Source organism: Scleropages formosus, chromosome 1 (genome assembly GCF_900964775.1).
Source record: "Scleropages formosus chromosome 1, fSclFor1.1, whole genome shotgun sequence".
Taxonomy (NCBI): Eukaryota; Metazoa; Chordata; class Actinopteri; order Osteoglossiformes; family Osteoglossidae; genus Scleropages; species Scleropages formosus.
Genome location: NC_041806.1, coordinates 48,233,025 through 48,254,767, shown reverse-complemented (window position 1 = coordinate 48,254,767; position 21,743 = coordinate 48,233,025). Strand labels below are relative to the sequence as shown.

Here is a 21,743-nt window from a genome sequence, read left to right as displayed (position 1 = left end):
GGTCTCCGTTTCACTGTGTGTGCATGGAAGGTAAAGCGTGGAGGTTCTCGGTTCTGGCTCCGTTGTGGTGGAACGACCTCCCCCTCTCACTCATAACTGCTCAAACTCTGTCCACATTTAAAAAGGGTCTTAAAATTCATCTCTTCCAGACTCCCTTTACCCATGATCTCTCGAGCTCATGTAAGGTGTAAATGACCATGCCCAGATAAGCGTTTACAGAGCCGCTACTCCGGTATTGTACGTAAATGTTTGTGTACCTTAAAAAAATTGTCAGAAGGTGATCAGGAATCGTCTATGTTTTATGCAGCTACTTATGCGATGAACATTGGTGCAAATAGCGGAAAGAAACTAACTTAAGAATCACACGCCTGCAACTATGTCTCTCTTTTTCCTAATGTAATGCACAAAGTGTATTTTCTCGGAGCTGTACGTCGCTTCGGGGAAAAGCGTCTGATAAATGATTAAATGTAAATGTAGTCATCATGAACCTTCACTGCATCTCCTGAGAAAGCGATGAGTCTCAATGGTTTCACAATCAGAGACCTGCTACTCATCGCCTGCTTGGCTAGGTCACTGGCAACGTGGCAAAGTGTAGTTAAGAGCGATTCTTTTCTAAAAACAATTCATTCTTTCTCCAGCAGACCGGCACTTACAGGACAACCTAAGAGATTCAGTCCCCAGTTTAGTTGAATTAAATGCTGGGGTGGATTTGAAATGCAATTACAGCTTGTAGGAAAACCCCCGTCTGAGAGCAAGGCCTGTTTCCAGGAGATAGTGCGTAGCCTGAGGCCAGAACCATGCCGGCTGTCCGGAGTCTCTGGAACAGGATGGTGTTCTAGGGTGGGGTGGGGTAAGTGTGTGTACGCTGGCAGGTTGGGTATCCGTACATTCTGCAATACCATAAACCCCCAAACCTCCACCCAGGCTGCTGCAGGCAGGGCGCTGTTGTCCCTGGGGAAGTGGGGTGTGGGTGGAAGAATGGTTGGTAGCGTAGTGGTTGGCGCTCCTGCCTTTGAATCCAGAAGTTGCAGGTTTAATCTCCAGCTGCAGTAGCCTTGAGCAAGGTACTTACCCTGAATTTCTACAGTAAAATTACCCAGCTGTATAAATGGGTAAATAATTGTAACCTGAATACTGTAAGTTGCTCTAGAGAATAGCATCAGATAAATGTAAATGTAAGAAGTAGGTGCAGCAAGAGTCCACAAGGTATATATGCGGGTGCAGATCTCGGGATCAAAATCACAGATTTTATTAATATGGGCACTGAAGATGTGTATTGTCCGTCTCATTATTCTTAAAAAGGACATTACTACTCTGCACGGATTTATATGTGAAAATAAAAATATACAATTATGTACTATGTACAGCTGATTATAAATTAATACCCCCATGCCAGATAAATTCCTGCCTGCTCTGCTACAAAAGGTTAACCCTGTATGATATGGCATCCCGAGTTTATTATGTGATTATTCCGCTTCCTACAGTGCCAGATACACTCCATCCACCACATCAATTGGAAGCGAACAGAACTGCAGTTTTCCGAAAAGCTGGTCAATACGGGTTTTGTCTGCGGGATGCCGTCTCGCTGCTTATTCGATTAGGTCTCAAGCAGGCCTCCCGGGAGGGAAACACTGTGGCTCTTTGAAAACTGGGCCGCCTTTCCCCAAACGGTGCTAAGAATACCTGGAATAACATCGCGATGAACTCGGTCTCAACAAGGCAAAACTGCGCAGCGGACCGAGTTCAGTCAGGGTGCTTCCAAAAATCTCTTATATAAGGATGACCTCAGGGTCAGCTGCAACTTTGAAAATGTTGTTTTAATTAAATAAGAGGGTATTTCAGCACTTTTAATGTGGAATACACACACACACACACACATTTTCAGAACCGCTTGTCCCTTACGGGGTCACGGGGAACCGGAGCCTAACCCGGCAACACAGGGCGTAATAATGTGGAATATCAGCAGATAATTTGTTTAGTTCCTTAGGATGCTAAGTTGCAGTCAATAAAGTGTGTATGACGCAGATATCTCTCAATTTATTCACTGGGTAGGTTCTATAAAAATCTCAGCTGAAGCCATAATAAATGCTTTGTAATTTTTTTTTTTAGATTTTATTAACTTAAAGCAACATTACAATGAACACAAATTTTAAATTACTGAAAATAAAAACGTCACCTCCAAAAAAACGCTTATTAAACGCCAGTTGCCCGACTCATCCCATGTGCACGTCTGTACTGCTTTAGATGCATTTTACTGCCACCTGTTGGCTCGGAGTGTAAAAACAGCTTACATTTCCACTGCAGCAAACAAATTTAAAAACGTAACTGAAGAAAACTAAGTTTATTTAGTTAACATAGTTAAAATGCAGTGCAGTTTTGACTTTCCAAATATTGAAATTTCAAAACACCCCAAGTTCATACGTTATTGCAACTCATCACGTGACTGCACTTCGAAAGAAACATTTTCAGGCCACGATACACTTGATTCCAGCCGTGAGTTCGCAGCTGTACACAAATGCAAACCCTCCCCCAGGAACTTGCAGCTGGTATTTCAAAGCTCGTTTTTTGCCAAACACGTGAGTGCAGTGTCATTTACCTACCCAATAGGGGAGTTAGAGGAAATCCACTAGATGCGCCATTGTGGTGAACGAAGCAAAGTAAAGGTCAGGTTATTTACTGTTGCTGACAGGTGACATTTGCAACTCAGTACAATCCAACCACCTGGCAGCGCTGCCTTCCCAATGTTTGACCTCAGATGGTTCCTCTTTCCCAGACATGAGCGCCTCCGACGCCCCCATTTTCCACTACGTTTACCATGTCTCTTGAGCCAGTACAACGGCGTCTCCGCGAGACAAAAAATAAATCGAAGTTCAGTCAGCGAAGGCTATTTGTTGAATCGGAACCACTAATCATAAATTACAAACCATGTGCATCAAGAACTCTTTTGATGTCATAAGCTTCTTGACATTTCCTCTTGTGTGTTAATTTGTGCTTAGCTGGGTGGATGGTTCCTTTCCAGCTTTAAAAGTGCATTTAATGTGAGTGCTTGTGCAGACGAGCGTGTGTGTGTGTGTGTGTGTGTGCGTGCATGTGTCTGCCTCTGTGCACAGCTGCATACATGTATTGTGTGCATGACTGCAAATATGTTGATACATACTGTATGTACTTGAGTGTATAAAAATGTGAGGATTTCTGCATAAAAAATACCAGTTTTATGCATGACGCAAACCCGAGGAGATCCCCGTAGGAGAAGCCGTCGTGGTGCCACTGGTGCTGCCAGTCGCTGCCGAAATTCCGGCCCACGGTTACTGTGCCTCTCCTTCCATCTTCTGCACGGCGGCGTCCTGCGGTGTCTCTACCGCTTCCCGTTTTCATCCTGCAAAGACGAGTGGTAGACGGGCGTCGCCGGCCTCCATTCGTTAAGTTTTCGTACTTCCAGGATTTCCTCCTCTCGCTGTTTCATCTTCCGCTTTTCCTTGTAGGATTTGCTGCAGACACAATTAAGTGAACCTCATAAAAGATATGATCACTGCATTCAAGAAAGGTAAAAAATTATTTTGGAAAACACTCATTTTATCCAAACTTGACACAGTTCAAGGTAAGTACTCGGCTCGAGTGTATAAGAGCAGGGCCCCTGCTTGCATTTGATGTGGTATCCTGGAGGTTACGTGTGTGTGCCCTGAATCGTTACCATGTGTGTACCATTAATGTCATGAAATCATGTGACCCAGAGATATTTCTGCCTGTATGTAGCAATAGTCGTTTAATATTGTTCACATCCTAGATAACTATAATTTTCGTATGAAATTCATGTAAAGGAGGAGTAGTATTTGCACAATCTGTGCATGTAACTGACCATGCCGGTGCCACCACGGGAAACAAGGGAATGAACGTGTCGGCCTTCGGGGGACCAGACGACCTGAAGTAAGAGAGCTAAAATATAAGAACGACCACGAGAACGGTTTGAACCCAGGTCTGCTGATCCTTCTTTCTGGTTTATGAAGAAATCCAACATGTTAGTACCGGTGGAAATGAAAGAACGCCGGGGTAGAGTTCAGTGAAGACTAGCCAAGGACATTAATGTTTTTTTCTCTGCTGCTTCACTTAAGTGCACGGCTCAAAGCCATCCTAATGCTTCTGCTGTTTCAGACAAGAGCGGAGCCCCTTGGTCTTCAAAGATCTCTAATCGGAAGAAAAACTTCAAAAAGCATCAAGTTAAAGAATCAAACATGACACGTAGAGAAGGCTATAGATGGAGCCACTGTCCGCTATGGTCAATACCGCTCGCGTGCGAATTTTTAATCCGCACTGTTAATGTAACAGCAGGTGGTACAGTGGTTAGAGTTGCCACCATTTGGACCTGAAGGAAGGTTGCACTCCCACTTCCTGCTGTAGTACCCTTGAGCAAAGCATGTGTACTGAACTCAATGAAAATAACCCAACTCTATCAATGGGTAAATCATTGTAAGTAGCTTAAAAACGTAATTTGCTCTGAAGAAAGGTATCAGCTAAATTAACAAATGTCAATGTATTGTGCTGATAACGAATATAATCAGAGTATTCTGTCCTCGCCTTCTAAGTGTTCACCTTCTTGAGTTAGAGAGAGTGCATTTTGCTGCCAACTGAAGGCAGCCCATGGCAATGCGAGTCACTTTCATTTTGCAACAGAAAATTTTTAGGTGAACAAAATGCTATTTAAAAAACTAGAAAATATTTATATCTTTGAAAATTCACAACTCAGCTTTTCGAAACACAAGGGACTAATGAATTACTATTATTATTTATGTTAGTATTATCCAGATGCTCTTCGACTAATGATGGGGTTACGTTTCGATAAACCCATCGTAAGTGGAAAAATCGGAAGTGGAAAAAGTACAGTACCGCACCTACCGAGCATCATAGCCTGGCCTAGCCTACCTTAAACGTGCTCAGAACACTTAGCATAGCCTACAGCCGAGCAAATTTAAGCAGGAGACACACATGGGCGTTTAGTAGATATGATGGGATGCGAAAACGCAAAATAAAAAAAAGCTTTCAACACAGTATCGGTTGTTTACTCGGCTGGTCATTCGCGTGATCACTACTACAGAGACTGCGAGCATGGTTGAGTGGGTGCTGTGGCTCAATGCCAACACCCAGCATCAGGAGAGAGTACCGTACCGCATATCGCAAGTGCGGGAACAGATTAAAATTCAAAATTCAAAGTACGGATTCTACTGAATGCATATCGCTATCCTACCACCGTAACTTCGAAAAATCATAAGTCGAACCACGGTAAGTAGAGGAGCATCTGTATTATTAAAAAAATATCTATAGGAGACAACGTACCCTGATTTGTTATATTTTTCTGACCCTTATAGGAAATATGCTTGATACGAAGACATTATGTTAGTCTTAAAAATTAAAATGTATAATATACAACTAATCCAGTCTTTGAGTTTGACAGGGTACTGTGGATACGACTTACCCCAAACCTGTAGAACCAAACTTGTGGAAGTCAGGGCTGTACTCAGGATTTAAATATGGCTTTCCGGCATTACTTGAGCAATCACTGCATTGTACTGCAAGGGAGGAATACATATAATAAACATTGTTATATTTATTGCCTACAACAAGGTTGACTGGAAAAAAATGGTTAATAAATATAACACAGACATTTATGCAAAATAACCTTCTTTAAAAACACCCGTTTATCACATTGGGTTCATTCATCACCCCGTTAGGCAAACTCCTATTTTGGGTCTGAATTATCATTTTTTCCTATGGAAAAAAATATTTTGGCAGGTTAAAATCTATCACACAAAATAAAAATTAGAATACCAAAATAACAGCACTCTATGCATGACAATAACAACAGACTTCATATTTGTGACAAAACCTGTTTTTAGATTATCTTTATTACATTTTCACCCATCCATCCATTACTGATATCCTCTTGTGCAATGCAAGGTCCAAGAAGTCAAAAGCCTATCCTAGGGTGCAAAGCAAGGTACACCCTGGATTGAACACCAGTCCATCACACTCATTCACTAACATATAGCACACAAAGGGTGCATGTTTATTATTATATTTACTATTATTGTTTTGTGTGTTATGGTACCGTATTTGATAAGCTTTATATGCCATTTCCTTTGAAATAAACAGTTTCCATTCATTTATTCCTATGGGAACCCAATGATATGCAAATTACATGCAATTTACCCTCCAATCCCTCTCGACTCAACTACATGTACCACAAGAACTGAAAGTAATGTGTTCTGACAAACTAATGGAATAAAAGAAATGCATTTAGTATGGGGGCACAGTGGTGCAGCAGGTTTGGCTGGGTCCTGCTCTCTGGTGGGTCTGGGGTTTGAGTCCCGCTTGGGGTGCCCTGTGACAGACTGGCATCCTGTCCTCGGTGTGTCCCCTTCCCCTCCAGCCTTATGCCCTGTGTTGCCGGGTTAGGCTCCAGCTTGCCGTAACCTTGCTTAAGACAAGCAGCTTCGGCAAACGTCTGTCTCTCTGCCCTCAGTATGGTCAGCACTCACTCACTTTGCCTTTTCCTCATCATCACTGGTTCCAAGGTTGCTTCAGAGGAGCTCCTCAAGCTTCTGTAATGAAGACCCCCATCAAATATGCAGCGCTTGCCTGTATGGAAGGCTGTAGGCTGTCCGTAGTTGGGGTAAAATGTCCACTCGGACTGAGTCCTCATATTGGCCTCTAAAATACAAGAAATGGGGGGGGGGGGGGGGGGGGGTATTAAATTAATTTTCAGAAGTTATCCTCTCAGTTATGTACACAGTACATTTAGGCAATGGGTCTGACCTGGAACATCAGGATGAGTTTCAATCCCACTCCTGCTATAACGCCTTCTCTCAAGGTACTTACCCTGAAGTGATGCAGTAAAAATCACCCTGCTGTGTAAATGGGTAATATATTCATAGGTCACTTTGGGCATTTCACTGCAGGAATGGGGAACGCGGGGAGTTCACAACACAGCCATCTCCACACTCCGCACAGCCACTCGCGCTCAGGTGCAAAAGGCAGTAAAGGCGAACGGGCAGCTGAATCGTCTTTACTGATGTACGCCAAGGCGTTTGCTCACGGGGGAAAGACCTCAGCAGTCTGGTCTCTTCTGGGAAGAGGATGGCTTTGATGTGAGGAAGCGGGGCGTCGCTGTAGCGCGGCTCGGGCAGCCAGCGGAGCCGGGATTTCCAGTCAAGGTCAGTCCTGCGGAGCAGGAACATGAAAGGGACGTGACTCGGTGGGGGATCAGAGCACAGCGCCTAATCCCGATGTGGCAAAGCACTTCACAGAAAGTTCAGATGGACATTCGATAGGGCAAAAAAATCACACGAAGGGCCAAGTAACCCCTTCGGTCCACTGCGTTCAACTTGGCCTGTTTATTACACACACATTTTCAGAACCGCTTGTCCCATACGGGGTCGCGGAGCCTACCCGGTAACACAGGGTGTAAAGCCAGAGGGGGAGGGGACACACCCAGGACGGGACGCCAGTCCGTCACGAGGCACCCCAAGCGGGACTCGAACCCCAGACCCACCGGAAAGGAGGAATGTGGTCCAACCCACTGCACCACCGCTTATTACAGTTATTATTATTATTATTACTAGTGCTCGTCCTCAGCGCATTAAAGTCACGGGGTGGGAAACTGCTGGATCATTCCTTCAGCACCCGTTTAAAGACGACATAAATTTAATGTTTAAATACGAAAAAAAATTTCTTAGTGGCCATGTCAGTGCTGCATAACTTGTTTGCCGCACATTTTCAAGAGATGTGTATTTTTTAACACTATAATAATACACAAGGTCATAAAGGTCAGATTATCTACCGCAATGTTACGCCACACTATCATGATTCGGAGATGTCACTGGCCAGCTGATGGCATCGTAAATAGCAATCCAAAAGCATCGCGGAGTTAATTTTCTGTTGAAATAAACAATGGAAGCTTGTAGACCGTTTTCGTGCTGCATAAAGAATGATCCGCAGAGCAGATCTAGTCCGGAACGAGGAAGACCCGGACAAGGGTCTGCGGAGCTGCCTTGAGGTCGTCCGTAGGAAGAAAGGCACTTACTCTGTGAGTTTGGGTTCTACGTGCGCTACGTGAGGCCTGAAGCCAGACTCGTCCCCGTACGTCGGAGGGAAGTGACGCCGGCCGCGCCTTTTCGCGGGCTCCTCCGAGGACTTCAAGGGGGTGCCCGGCACGTAGTCTCTCTGCTGTCCTGCAGAGCGAAGGTTACTGTGGGGTCTCAGTGTTTGCAGGCTGTGGCAGGTGTTCATCATGCAGGTCATTAGAGCAGCAGCATGGTGGCACAGCGGATAAACATGTCACAGCACTTGGGGTTCGGTCCCTGATCAGTCTATGTGGAGACCGCATCTTCTCCACGTTTAAGTGTGTTTCTTCCCAAAGGTGTGTGGAAGGAGGCAACAGTAAAGCACTCCTGTGCCCTGTCATACCTTGGAAACCACTGGAGTTGTCACTAACGGTCGACCTCGACTCAGTGGCACTAACCCCCAGTGGGCAAGGTAGCGATCAGGTGAATTCATGAGAGCCTCATCATTTCATTTTTATTTTTTTAATTATGACCCAGCCAACACAGAATTTCATCTATGGCCCTGCGCTGCTGCGTTTCTTGGAAAAACAAAATTATATATGAACAAAACTGAAAAATTGTAATGCGTTGAATTGAATCAGATTTGATTTGACTTTAATCCATTTATTTCTAACTGTATTTGCAACATGATGTCTTGAGCACTGCTGCGCATTGATTGACACGACGAGTCGAGACTGTTAGGACGTAAATCAAAACACACCACTAGCTTCTAAAGCCGGTTCGTTTCAAAGTTCTAAAAGTGTGTGTGCTGTAGGTCACCTCTCTTTACGAGTCGCGTGAGGTCCTCGTTGCCCTCGTGCATTTTTCCCTTCTTTAAAATAAGGACCGAACTCCGAGGAGCGTTTTATTGTCCCACCAGTGAATTCTGCGATCCGCCGGACTGTTTCCCCACAAACGGTTGCCGGGCTTCTGGACGAAACGGGGGAAGCGGTCGGTCTCCATGGTGACGGCGCATTCCGCGGAGCCCGACGCACTTTCACACTGCGGAGTTCGCGCGTGTCCTGTAAGACGGCGGGGATTCAAGGGGACTGGGGGGGGGGGCAAAAAAACGGCGCTTTGAAGTTACCCTCGGCCGCATGATTTATTGAATCGCTGCAATAAAATGCCTAATTAATTAATGTCGGGTCATCCATTTTTAAACGCGCCGTTTGGTGGCGCGTTCTGCAGAAGCTCCGTCGCATCGCCGCCGCGGAAGCGTTTAAAATTGATGTTAGCGCCCCCTGTTGGAAGTACAGTCGAACTTTGTACAGCCGTTCAGAAATGTGGAGCTGAAGTTCGCATTCGGGCCACGCGAGGGCGCTGGAAGACAGCGATACAGTACCGTGATCCCGCTGTGACGTAGGCGAGGGTCGCACAGCGCCCCCTGCAGGAGCAGTGCCGGACGGCTGTGGGTGACTGACTGGCCCACGAGAAGGTTCCTCGGCAAAGAGCTTCAAACGAGACAGTCGAGCAGTGAAAAAGTGTGAGGAAAGCAAAGTTTAAAACGTAAAGCTGCTATCCTGAATGTAAATGCGAAGGTTTAATCATCAGAGGAAATAATTTCTACAGTAGATCCCAGATGGTTGAAGAACTTTGTACATTTTCATTTTTGTCTCCATCTGAGTGGTGATGCTGGGAAATGTAATCATGACTCAGGACATTTTTATGTTAAATCAGTGGATCAAAAGATACTTTACAGCTGAACTGCTATGAATGATTCTGTAAATACCTCCTGTATAACATCCTCAGGATCCACCTACATCTCATCACACTCTCCATAGTTTGCGGTCCAGGTCCATGGTGACATTCCTCCTGCCTGGTCTTCCTCCTGCTTCTTCAGATGATCCAGAATACAGTGACGGGACTTGTGTCTAACCTGCCAAAGGGTTCCCATGTGTCTCCCCTCCTCGTCTCTTTCGTCTTCCTGTATCCAGTTCAGTGCTCTGCTTGTGGCCTACAGACAAATGAAGGATCCCCTCTACCTACAGGACCTGATCACCCCTTATACACTTCCGAAAGCTCCACCTCAAGTCCTGTTCATGAGTGGTCTTAAATCAAAGGTCTGTGAGTTCTTGATTTTAGTCCTGATGTGGTAGAATGAGCTGCCTCTGTCCCTCAGAGCTGCTGAATCCTTCCCAGCATTCAAGAAGGGTCTCGAACCCATCTCTTTCAGACCCACTGTATGATGTGTTGATGATGTTAGAGGCAGAGTGATGTCCTCAGCCCTTTAAAGCCACCTGTCGGACCCCCAGGCACCCCCCCCCCCCCCGCCTTTTCTCTCTCTCTCTCCCCCGTCACTCCGTCTCTCTGGGTTCAATAACTGCTCTCTCTTCGCTCTCTCTCCTTCATCACTTGCGCGCGCTTGAGCGCCACTTCGTCCCCCGACCGATGGCGATGGATGACCGGAGACCGTGTGGTTTCCAGCAGGTCCGCGTTTCGAGCCACCTCTCCGGGAGTCCCTCCGCCCCGGGACGCAAGTAGGACCACCGGTGTCTTTTTCACCATAATTTAATGGTGTTTTTTCTAAGCCGGAGAAGCAGAAGCAGAAGCCGCGATGATGCCGCGTGTCGCTCGCGGTCCCGGTTCGCTGTGACCCGGTCGGTAGCGCGAGACCCGCCGCTTCTTCATGGATCTGTCCACCCGTTCGGACCGAGTCAATCGCGAACTGGACCCCTCATTCAGAGTCTTTTTTTAAAGTCTTTCTGCCGCCCCATTGATTGCCAGCCCTCCGTGGGAGTTTCTCATCTGATTTTTAATCCATTTATTTTTTTATTCTCGTTACTATTATTTATTATTTTGCTTTTTAATGATGTTCACTTTTGCTGCCTTCTGCTACATGCTTTCACTGGTCCTCTGCGCCTCTTTGATCTTTTTCGCCATTTGGCACGTAAGTGTACATCTTTACCGCGTTTTTATTTCAGTGCGTCTTTACCACAGCTTTACCAAATATTTACCTCATCTTTACACATCCTTACCGCATCATTTTTCCAATTTATACCTCAACAACTTTGACTCATCTTTGCACCTACTTGCCACACCGCACATTTACCTCATTTTTACCACGTCCCTAAACATCTTCCCACGTGGAGCACAGGCTGACCTGCTCAGTAATATTTTTACCAACAGCTGATGAACTGCTATTATGTTGTTATATTGTAATATGTTGTTATTATGTTATGATAACAAGAAGTTGCGCATCGATTCATGATGATGTGTCAGACTGTCCCCCTTCTTTTATTTTGTAATTTAAAACGATCTTTTATTGTTCTAATAATAATAATAATAATAATAATAATAATAATAAATCTGTACATAACAATGTGCCAGGTGTTTATGCAGAGATGAAAGCAGGATGGTGAAATATTTACTGTGAGTTCATTGAAATTAGACTTTATTAATTAATTTGAGTCACGTGATTCTACCAAGGGCAGTAATCTGATGATGTGTTATTCATATTGTGTGTGTTTTATTTAATTTTTATTTAAGCAATAAAAAAAAATTATAACAAAGAAATCAGTACAAACAAGAGTAAATAAATAATTCCACAAACATATCAAAAATGTGAAAAAAAGCATCAGGGTTACATGTTACGACACTAATACACAGTATAAAAAAATAGAGTAAACAAAGGGACACTTTCGTAGTTCTGTGGTTTGAAATGACTTGCAAATACGCCCGTATATAAAAATTAAAATGTTAGAAGGTAGGATTCTTCCCTGGTCATTTCACTTTATGTGTGTAGTAACATCAGTAACATGCAAATGTGATAAAATCATTACAAAAGCTATTTTTATCATTTTCAATGGGATTAAAGTTTATCAGGTCACGTTTTTTAAAATTAAATACAATATTTAACACTGTCCACCTCTGCCCCCCCCCCCCCCCCCCCCATTAAGTAAGGTGATAGTAAGTAATACAGGGTGTGAAGTTACTGTCTGTCACTGCGGAACAGGCAGAGTGTGTGGAAGTGGCACCGTGATGCTGCACGTGAGGGTGTGGACCTGAAGAAGTTGTCACACCAAAGTCGTTGAGGCAGTAGGGTCGGCTGAGCATCTCACCTGGAGGTTGTTGTGTTGCATCCTAGTGCTGTTTGACCATGGGGTCTACTGTCACAGTGCTGCAGTAACAAACTCGCAACTGGGAGTTTTCGGCAAAGCCAAACCCTTGCTGGGGACGAACCGGCTGTTCTGCAGCAGGCCTGAGCCCCCGAACCCTCCGATCTAACCCAGCGCCCACAAGGCGTTCGGTGATTCGGCCAGTTATTTGCATGACGCTGACGTGTTGGTCAGGTCACCAACTCCAGAGGAGCGCGAGGCGTGTATCCAGAGTGAATCCACAAATTTCACATTTCAGACCTTGTCCTGGCACCCAGGTTGGCTCACCTGTCGACTCATCTGCGAGTCGTGAGAGGGCAGAGCTTGAGAAAACTCGCTCCAGTTGCCAGCCGCAAGTGTAGGAACACTATTTACCTGCTTCCCCATTGACTCGGAGTGTTTGTTGAAGCACACGGTGCGGAAGCATTGCCAGCAGCTCCTCAAACTACAAACACATTGCGATGGGAAGTCTGTTTGTAACTGGTTTCGTTCATAACTCTAAAGTTATTTTTGCCCACAAGTTGTAATCACTTAAAACGTGACAATACAGACATTCCTCAATTTGTCCACTGACTGGGTTCTCTGAAAACCTTGGCGATAGCTATATTGTTATTATTATTACTATTAATAATATTTTGTAAGGCATTTTCATAATCTTTGAGCTACATTAAAACAGGGGCACAGTAGCGCAGAGGGTTTGACCGGGTCCTGCTCTCCGGTGAGTCTCGGGTTCGAGTCCCCCTTGGGGTGCCTTGCGACAGACTGGCGTCCCGTCCTGGGTGTGTCCCCTCCCCCCTCCAGCCTTATGCCCTGTGTTGCTGGGCCAGGCTTTGGCTTGCCACAACGCTACTTGGCACAAATGGCTCCAGACTGTGTGTGTACATTAAAATGCAAACACTCAAAAACGAAAATACATTGGATCAGCAAACTCTGGCCTGTTCAGTGCTTCTTGTTGAACCGATTTGTCCCATAAACATGTGCAGTGTTCCTCATCTTGTTTTGGTCACTGACACTCAGGAACACCAGACACAAGCTGTAAACACTGTGGAAACGAGTTGAATTAAGTGGTCCCACCCTCCTGTTATGAACAGCACCCAGATGCATGGATAAGCTGGATCCGGGAGAGGAGCTTTGAGGTACAGTGGGAGTCAGTGACTAGATGTGAATATGAGCTGTCAGACAAAGTGGCTACAAAACAAGTCAGTGAAGATCTTCTGTAGACGGGTGTGTGGGAGCAAACAAAGCTATGTTCCACCGGACTGTTTACGCTGATTCCCCTTCTTCAATGACCCACCTTGATTTTTGACGTGAACCTGGCGTAGGGAAGCGGAATTGATCCCGGGGGGGCGGGGGGGGGGGGGGGGGGGGTCACTCTCAAAGCAGAGCTACTGGTGTTTGTTCCACCTGTTCTGCATACTTGTTCTTTGCTGTCATCTGTCAACTGACTACATAAACACAGATCATTTTCACTCTGTTACAAAGTTTAAAAATGAGACAAGCCAGGAAAATGCTCGTGAAAATTAATAAGCGGTTTATAGTGTTTGCTGTCAGTCAGCAACAGGGAAATCACATTTCTGAAGCTGTTTTTTCGGATGATGAAGTTGAACACTACAAACCTGAGTGTGCGTACAAATTTTTAGAAGAAAAAATGAAAAAGACATAATTTATGTATCCTTTTGACATTGACAGCCTCTCATTGATTTGTACAAAACCAGATGGGTGTATCAGCTAGATCTGCTGTCTTTGGACCACAAGGTTGCAAGTTTAAATCCCACCTTGACCAAAGCACTTACTTTACAATTACTCCTGTAAAGCTCTTCAGTCGTAACTAATTATAAGTAGCTTAATATTGTGAGTTACTTTGGAGAAAAGCATCAGCTAAATAAATACAGACGCCCCTCTACTTACGACGATTCGACTTACGATTTTTCGAAGCTGCGATGGTACGGAATCCGTACTTTGAATTTTGCACCTTGAACAACAAGCTGGAACATTTCTAGAGCTCAGATCAACAACCTTGTGACTGCATACCTCATTCTTTAGCCTCTGGGCAACATGCTGCCTCGTCTGTAAAACCATCAATTCCCTGTGCAGTTTTGCCTTGTTAAGTTGTAAATATTTCATTGGCCTTGACGGCGTGAGAAGGACAAATTGCATCTTGCTGTGTGACTTTAGCGCAGTCACATGTCATGCAGAAGCTGGTGGATTTATGACACCTTATTGATTGATGGGAGCTGTGCACTTACCGGTGGGCGTCCGAGAGGTCATCGCATTCTCGCCGCTTGGACGTTCCCGTTCAGAGCAGACAAGGGTGAAAACGGACATTTGCTTGTCGTGGTGATAGTCATTTTAGTGGGAACAGCTCCCAGAGGCCGGATGTAGGAATCAGTTATACACAGTTGTCAGTAGGTGTTACCCAACCATGCAACGGGATCTCATTGATTGAGAATCTGAACTTGTGACCAGAAGGTTGCAGGTTCAACATCTAGACAAGTAATTTGCAGTTGTACCTTTGAGGAGGCAGGAATAGCCAGCTGTAGTAATAAGGAAAATTTACAACTGCTAAGTAGAAAGACATGACTGTATGTGCTAAATATATGTTAATATTTCATATGACTGTATTAAAAGTTGCGATTTGCCGCGGAGAAGCATAGTTTTTGTAGTTCAACTGTTGTAGATCAGCAAAATTAGGAGCTGACAGGAAACCGTATTTTCGTCATTATTTTTCAAACAACGTTTGAAAGTATGTTTTTTTGATAATCACTGCCAGCATTTGCATTTTTTTTTTGCTTTAAAAGGGACACCTGAGGCTAACAGTACTGAAGAAATTTGGGACGAGAAGAAGCTGTTCTTCGCTCTGGGAGATTTTCTTTCTTTTTTTTTTTTAAGTTTTAACTTTTAAATAGTTTTTGACAACGTAGGTCAAACTTCAGTCACGGTGAGAAATGCATTAAACGTCATAGTTCGGGCTTTTTTAATCTTAAAGGATTTTCTTCTTATAATGTAGTGCACCTTTGACAACATCTGCCTGTGGCACTTTCCAATTTAATTAACTCTGGAATGCTGAGATAGACAGTTAATGGGCTCCTTTCAGCAGCTGCATTTTTATCTGCATGAAATTTTGCTTTTTTCCCCGTTATGATTCTATTCCCAGATTCCTTTGGTCAAGAAATCGCGTCTATCGTCCTGTAGCATAATGCCGACAGTATCAGAACTATTCACGGTGGTGTTAAGACCCCACGGCTGCCCGGAGATGTAGCAGGGTTTAAAGAAAAAAAAGTTTTGTACCAAGTTATGGGTTATGAACTGACGAGACAACAAGTAGCGTGTACGGATAGGAGTGTGTGTTTCATGCTCTTGCGACAGAGCGAATGATCAAAGTGCACAAAATAAAAAGACAACCAAGACAAGCAACTTCCTAAATCAAAGCTCAGAAACAAAAAGGGGTCAAAACCCAAAACAAAGTCTTCCACTAAATTTGCATGTATTCCTTTAGCTGGCAACTTAAAATCTTAAGGTTACAATTATTTACCCCTTTATACAGCTAGGTAATTTTACTGGAGCGCTTTAGGGTAAGTACCTTGCTGAAGGGTACTAAAACCAGAGGTGGGGATCAACCTTGTGACCTTTCAAGCTGAAGGCAGCAGCGCTAACCACTACGCTACCAGCTGTCCCCCAGCTATTCATTTTATACTATCTACAGAAAGGAAACAGACAAAGAAACAGGTGTACAAGCAGTACACAAGTGACACAAACCAAAAAAAAGTGCGAAAATATCAAAGTAACAGTAAGAAGGGAACCAGGAATGCAGAGAGGATGATTGAAATCACACCAGAACATTTTTCCACAAGCAAGTTCTCAAGCGGCCTCCAGGAAGTTGCTCTTGAAATTGTGGCAAGTCTCACCTTTCCGGATTAGCGAATCACGTTCATCGCTTGTGGATAAATGTCGATGGACAGACGTCACTCGAAATCCAAGGCAGGGGAACGTAAAACCAAAAAAGGGAAACGAAATCGACATCCATGCGGAAGTAACAACGGCGATACAAACACAAGTTTAACGGTTCGTACAGAATTCAAGACGGACAGAACACAAGCAAACAGAAAAGCAGCAAGGCGATGTGAGATGATGTAACCTTGAGGGTAAATGAAAAGTTTTGCTGTATTTGTATAGTTCCTTAAAATCCAAATAGATCGGGTCCTCGGCTTATGGGCAGGGTTGGGATCGGAAGTCTGTTTGGAACTTGATTTATATCTATCTAAATGACCCTTTTGAAACCATAATGAATAATGAAATTAGCTCTTACAGTTTTGGTTGATTATTCAGTTTTTATCAAGGGCTCGTTCTGTGGAGGGGTGCCATATTTCAGAGCCTAACCTGGAAATACAGGGCACTTGGCTGGGAACACTGTGGACATGGTGCTGGTCTGTCACAGGAATTTTATTGTATTATCATTTACTAACTTGAAATAGCATGTGCTACATTCGTCAGCATCTGGCCGTTTTCTGTTTGCTGTGTTATTCGTACTATCAATAACTAATAACAGAGATATCCCTGGATTCATTCATTGGATAGGTTCCGTAAAAAACCAGGATACAGCAACAAATAAGTAAATAAATAAAATATTCACAGTAAGACTTATATTTTAATATTTTTATTAACTCTGAAAAACATTAAAATTAAAACTAATTTAAAATTGCTGAAAATAAAAATATGGATTTATCCATAAACATGCTCAGTGTTCGTCATATTTTTATTGATCACCGCACTCAGGAACACCGAATACAAGTTGTGAATACTAAACAAATCTGGTCCCACATTCCTACTCTCTTTAGCTTACTGCCTATTATCATTTGGCTGCAGAAACAGCAGGAGATGTCCAGTTTCAGAAATGTGTTTGCTGCAGCCTGACAAGTGAAGAAAATACAATTAAAAACAGACAATTAAACTGAACATTTGTATCTTCGAAAATTCATAACTCAGATGTTCGTAACTGGAGGAGCCAGTGCATCGACCCTGTTTCTTCATATAGTTTACCTTCAGCAAACAGCATGAACTGTTTCTGCACAGACTGGTGCTGCAGAAAAGCCATAGTGCAGGTCAACGAACTTATACCTTTGATGAAAGGAAAATTCCATTGTTTTTTAAAAGATCATTTCCCCTAAGAAGCTTCTGGGTCCTTAGTTTTCTTAAAAAGTAGGGATGGTGTATACATAGCAGCCACAGCTTCTGGCAGGGAGCGTTGAGTGATTTCAGCAGCAGCTGCTAACCCTAACCCTCACCCTAAAGCTTAACCCAAAATCCTAACCTTACCTCTTCCCTTCTTCCAGGTGGAAATAGTGACCTCCTGCTGCTATGTGTTTCCCCAAACTAAAACATATATAGTGAACATGGATCAGATCCAGACTCTGTCGTTGACCGACTTGAACTATGAGCTTCAAAAGGTGGAATGAATTGACTCTGTTCTGCTGATGAAGAGAATGTGGCCGCATGTGGCAGCAATAAATATGTCATCAATGTGCTGCGATATTGTCTTGACCACAGATCACTGCTCCACATTTCAGTTTGTGGTTTGAATCTTGGCTTTATCACCTGCCAGTTGTTACTGGAAACCCCAGGGGAGATACCACCCGCCAGGGTATCTCAGCTCTCAGGATGCTGCTCCATAGCTCCGCTGACCTGTCAGGTACTGGGATTTGCCAGCAGTGACTCATCCGAATGCTGCTTGGTCCTCCTGTGCAGCACCCGCTGAATCAGTGTGTGGAACTGGAGCAGAGCTGTAAAAGAGCCATCAGTCAGAGTCACACATGTCTGCAGCTGCGGGCTTCTCAAAGCTCTGGCAGAGTTGATGGGGGAGTCAGTGGTCGCTGGTGAGATGAGCCTCCAAAAACAACACCAGGGAGATAATCGGACCAAAGCCAATAAATAAGGCTAATTAGATTCACTCTTCTCAGTTGTGACGGCCCGTGCATCTGGGTGTTGAGGTATAAAAATTTGATTTATAGGTGTGGGCCTCAGAGGCTGTTGTCTACCTGAGAGAGTGCTAAACATCGTCGAATGAGACGCTCATGAGGCGAAGCAAGGCTGTTGAATAGAAGGGTTAAATAACACCACTGTCTCAACTGTAAAGGTCAAAATTGACACAAGGTGAATTTGTCAATCGTGTCAATTGATTGCTTGTTTCGGAAAGGTTAAAGCACAGGAGCGATCACAGAAGTGTGACTGTGGCAGTAGACCTCAGCGATGAGTAGCCATGCGTTGAAGTGCCCGGGGCTGTGAACATGTAGGCAGCGTCAATATCTCATCTTCTTGCTCCATAAAGAATAATTTGTTTTCATAATTTGCCCCGGGGCTTTACAGAGGGGTGCAGGTTGTGGGTCGCAGGGTTGGGGGGAGGTTGATCAGTGCAGATTTGATTTCCTTCCTGTCGTGCTTGTTGTGCTTCAGAGACTCGTGGGTAATGACAGATTCTCTTGGGTGCTCTGCAGTGCAGAAACACACACAAACACACACAGATGTCAGCATGTTTACTACAAGTCATCTATGATGACGACGTCATCCTACGAGCGGGACACCGGACATTTAAAATTCATTGTTACATTGCCCCCCGTCAAAAAGATGCAGCGTCCCCGCTGCTTCCTGCCCCGGAAATGTCCCACAGTCCGGCTCTTCGGTCGGGAGTGCAGGTCTCGGACACTCAGCGCTGCTTGTTTGGGCGGGGACGATCAAAGTAGCCTACCATGGCGGTGCGCTCGGGGGCCGAGGTGGCCATCCTTGTCTCTTGTCCGCCCGGCCTCGGTCCCAGCACAGCTTTTTCACACGCACGTGGCACATACCAGGCTTAGTGGCGCCCACGTGGTTTTTGCCGACCACCTCGTGCTCCCCGCAGCTGACCGCCTTCCGTAGGGCCATCGGGCCGATTCTCCGCAGCAATTCCGCGCTGTCCCAGCTACGTCGTCGGGGGCGAGCACCCCTCTTGCGCCCCTGGTTGTCTCTCCGCACCTCTCGCCACTCGGCCACTTTTTGGCGAAGGACCCAGGCAGGCCGCCCTGTTTGGCGTTCTTGCCTCTGCCGCCTCGCCACACTCCGAGACCACCGCGACGCTCATGAGACCTGCTGCATCTTGTTGCACAGCCCTTCTGCTTTTTCAGCGTTTGCTCTGCCACGTTGCCCTTTTTTCAGAAAGCTCATCTGGGCTTCAACCTGGTTGGCGCTTTCATCGTGAAAGCGGCGAAATCTTCACCCACGAGCGAATTCGCGTTCAAAGGTTCGCTCACCTCAGTTACGCAGCCCCGACTGTCCATCGTCGAGGCGTTATCCAGCACGTCATCCGACCTCTTGAGGAAGGCCTCGCTCTCCGCAGGGCAACTTTCCCCAGTACCTGCCCTCGGCGTCGGTTCGCTGCCTCCCTCTGTCGCATTTTCCCTGGGCGCAGAGAGACTGCACTTAACTTGGCACCCTTCTCCAACGGCACCTCACAACTCTTCTCCGCAGTCTTCGCCACAGCGTGCACTTCCCCGGGGTCCCCCCTGGACGCCCGTGCTCTACAAAAGCTCCTCCACCTCGATTTTCAGCATCGCAGGCTTTTCTTCTGCCAGATGCCATTCCGTCATCCTGCTGGCTTCTCTCTTCATGCCGATTTCCCCTTCTCCATCTTTGGTGTTCCACAACTCTTGAATCCAGCGTCTCATCATCCCGCTCCATCCCACTCTTAACACCAATGGGGCAAACAGTAACATGGGTTTAGATAGGGCAAAGAAGGGCACACAGGCAGTGTTTATTTTGAAAATCTCATTAGAACACCAGCACATAGAGAAATAATACTTTCGAGCCAAAAACCCCCTTTCTGTAAGGACCTATGCTTCAAGCCAACCTCTCTAGCTTACTGAGCACCCCAGGCTCTCTTTCCCCTACTGGCAACCACAGTTATCCCATTATTTTCCCCGTAAGTCACCCTAGCGGTTGAACACCTAAATCACATTTTACCCAGAATACAACTATTTACAATAAATATTTTCTTGCTCAGACACAGAGTAATGCGGGTCATTACAATACTTAAGGAATCCATAAATTTCTATTGCTATATAGTCACCTTGCATCAGCAGTGATTATTAAATCATTTTGATCACAAAAGAGTTTCTTTTTTTCGTCGTGTTTTGTAGGAATTGCTACAAATACAAGCCATCAACACTCGTGCCCCTAAAGTGAAGGAGATGAGACAAGAACTACATAAAACAAGAGAAGGGAAAAGTAAAGTTTGTAGGGTGATTTCTGTGAACATTGACGGATAGGGAGCATTGATGACTGATGACATGATCAGAGCACTTCTTCTCAGAAAATTTTAATATTACTTCAAAGCCATGCGAAGTTTTTTGGTGGAATTCTTGTTCAGTCTCTCAAGGCAGGCAAATATGCTCCTCAAGAAAATATGAGTTACTGACAGAGTTGAATAACTAAATTAGTAAAAGGGGGACGGCTTTATAATTTATATGGCATATGGTACCAAAAATCTTGTAGAACCTTAATACAAATGAAAATAATTTTTACTTATGATTTTTTGATGTGTAAAGTACGGGCAAGTGGGTTACTTAAAAAATTTGCTGCAGGCTGGAAATACAATAATACACTCATCCTTTCATGTTTGTGTGTTTTTTCTTAATTTTTTTTAACAATTTTACAACTGTTATTAAAAAAGTTTTTTTTTTTTTTAATTTTCCTTTCAGAAAATAAGAAAAATTCATTTGATTTTTAGTGTGAGTGTGGTGGCTTGAATGTGTTGCTTTATGTTTAACTCCATTTTAACTCCAGTTTTCTTCTACTCTATAAAAAAATGTATAAGTGAAAGATTTGCTGTTTAATTTGTTGATTAATGTTGTTTAATGTTGCTTTTTTTTTTAAAGGTGACTCGGCCTATATGGTAATTTCGCTATTTATCTATTTGCGAAAATTTAATTTTCCCAGGGGCCCTGCGCAGAACCCCCGCAAGCATGAAGGGACTGGTGTAAATACATAGGGCAACTTATATTATTATTATAGTATTATCATTCATCCTACTTTGTGTATGTGCACTTTTGTGTTATCTGGGTTCTTGTTTTCAGCCATCCTGCCTGTCGATGTCTTAATGAGAAGTGTCGAGTCGTGCAGCCATCCTCTCCCCGGTGTCCCACCCCCGTGGGCCTGTACTCTCTTGTTTATTCAGCACTTCATTAAGGCTTCAGTCGGATATAAATCAAAGACAGCCGAGTTAATCCATACAAACCAGTCGCCACAGTCAGGGGGTTTCGAGCTCATAACCAGGCAGCTAAACCCGTCCTCCTTGTGTTCCTCTTTGTTCCAGATAACAGCCTTCGATGAGCTCCAGGAAGACTTCAAGTGCCCCATTGATCAGGGCAATCCTCTCCACGCGGTTCGTACCACCGTGTGTCGAAAAGTGTGACCATCCCACGTTCATGTCTGTGTGCGCGAGGCGGATGTGCGGGCGGGATGCTGGGGGCGGGGCAGCCTTTGATCGGGTGTCTCGCCTGCCAAGGTGCGATCCCCCGACTGTGCCAGATCA

General features: G+C 44.7%; 2 protein-coding genes across 3 annotated transcripts in view; one reads left to right on the top strand and one right to left on the bottom strand.

Annotated features, from left to right (window-relative positions):
* Positions 1 to 2,179: 2,179 nt before the first annotated feature.
* spats1 (spermatogenesis associated serine rich 1) lies at positions 2,180 to 9,315 on the bottom strand. Its single transcript, XM_018736934.2, has 6 exons — positions 8,075 to 9,315; positions 7,088 to 7,212; positions 6,535 to 6,702; positions 5,468 to 5,561; positions 3,857 to 3,919; positions 2,180 to 3,488 (listed from the first exon to the last, which is right to left on the bottom strand). Exons 1-6 carry the CDS (start codon positions 8,290 to 8,292, stop codon positions 3,356 to 3,358), a joined length of 801 nt encoding a protein of 266 aa, XP_018592450.2. The 5' UTR covers positions 8,293 to 9,315; the 3' UTR covers positions 2,180 to 3,355.
* Positions 9,316 to 10,467: 1,152 nt separating this feature from the next.
* The window catches only part of cnih3 (cornichon family AMPA receptor auxiliary protein 3), a 32,627-nt gene continuing 21,351 nt past the window's right edge, over positions 10,468 to 21,743 (top strand). For both annotated transcript variants that reach the window (XM_018736933.2, XM_029250378.1), the window contains exons 1-2: positions 10,468 to 10,980; positions 21,525 to 21,593. In XM_018736933.2, coding sequence (XP_018592449.2) covers positions 10,900 to 10,980; positions 21,525 to 21,593 — 150 coding nt within the window. In that variant the 5' untranslated portion in view covers positions 10,468 to 10,899. The remainder of the gene's footprint in view (positions 10,981 to 21,524; positions 21,594 to 21,743) is intronic.

What these genes read in the sequence shown, in the direction of transcription:
- spats1 (XM_018736934.2), bottom strand. Translation starts at nt 8,292, where the DNA reads ATGACCTGCATGATGAACACCTGCCACAGCCTGCAAACACTGAGACCC. An exon ending in GTAGAACCCAAACTCACAGA is followed by an intron (nt 7,213 to 8,074) that starts GTAAGTGCCTTT and finishes CCTGCTCCGCAG; the next exon opens with GACTGACCTTGACTGGAAAT. An exon ending in ACTGCTGAGGTCTTTCCCCC is followed by an intron (nt 6,703 to 7,087) that starts GTGAGCAAACGC and finishes CTTGTATTTTAG; the next exon opens with AGGCCAATATGAGGACTCAG.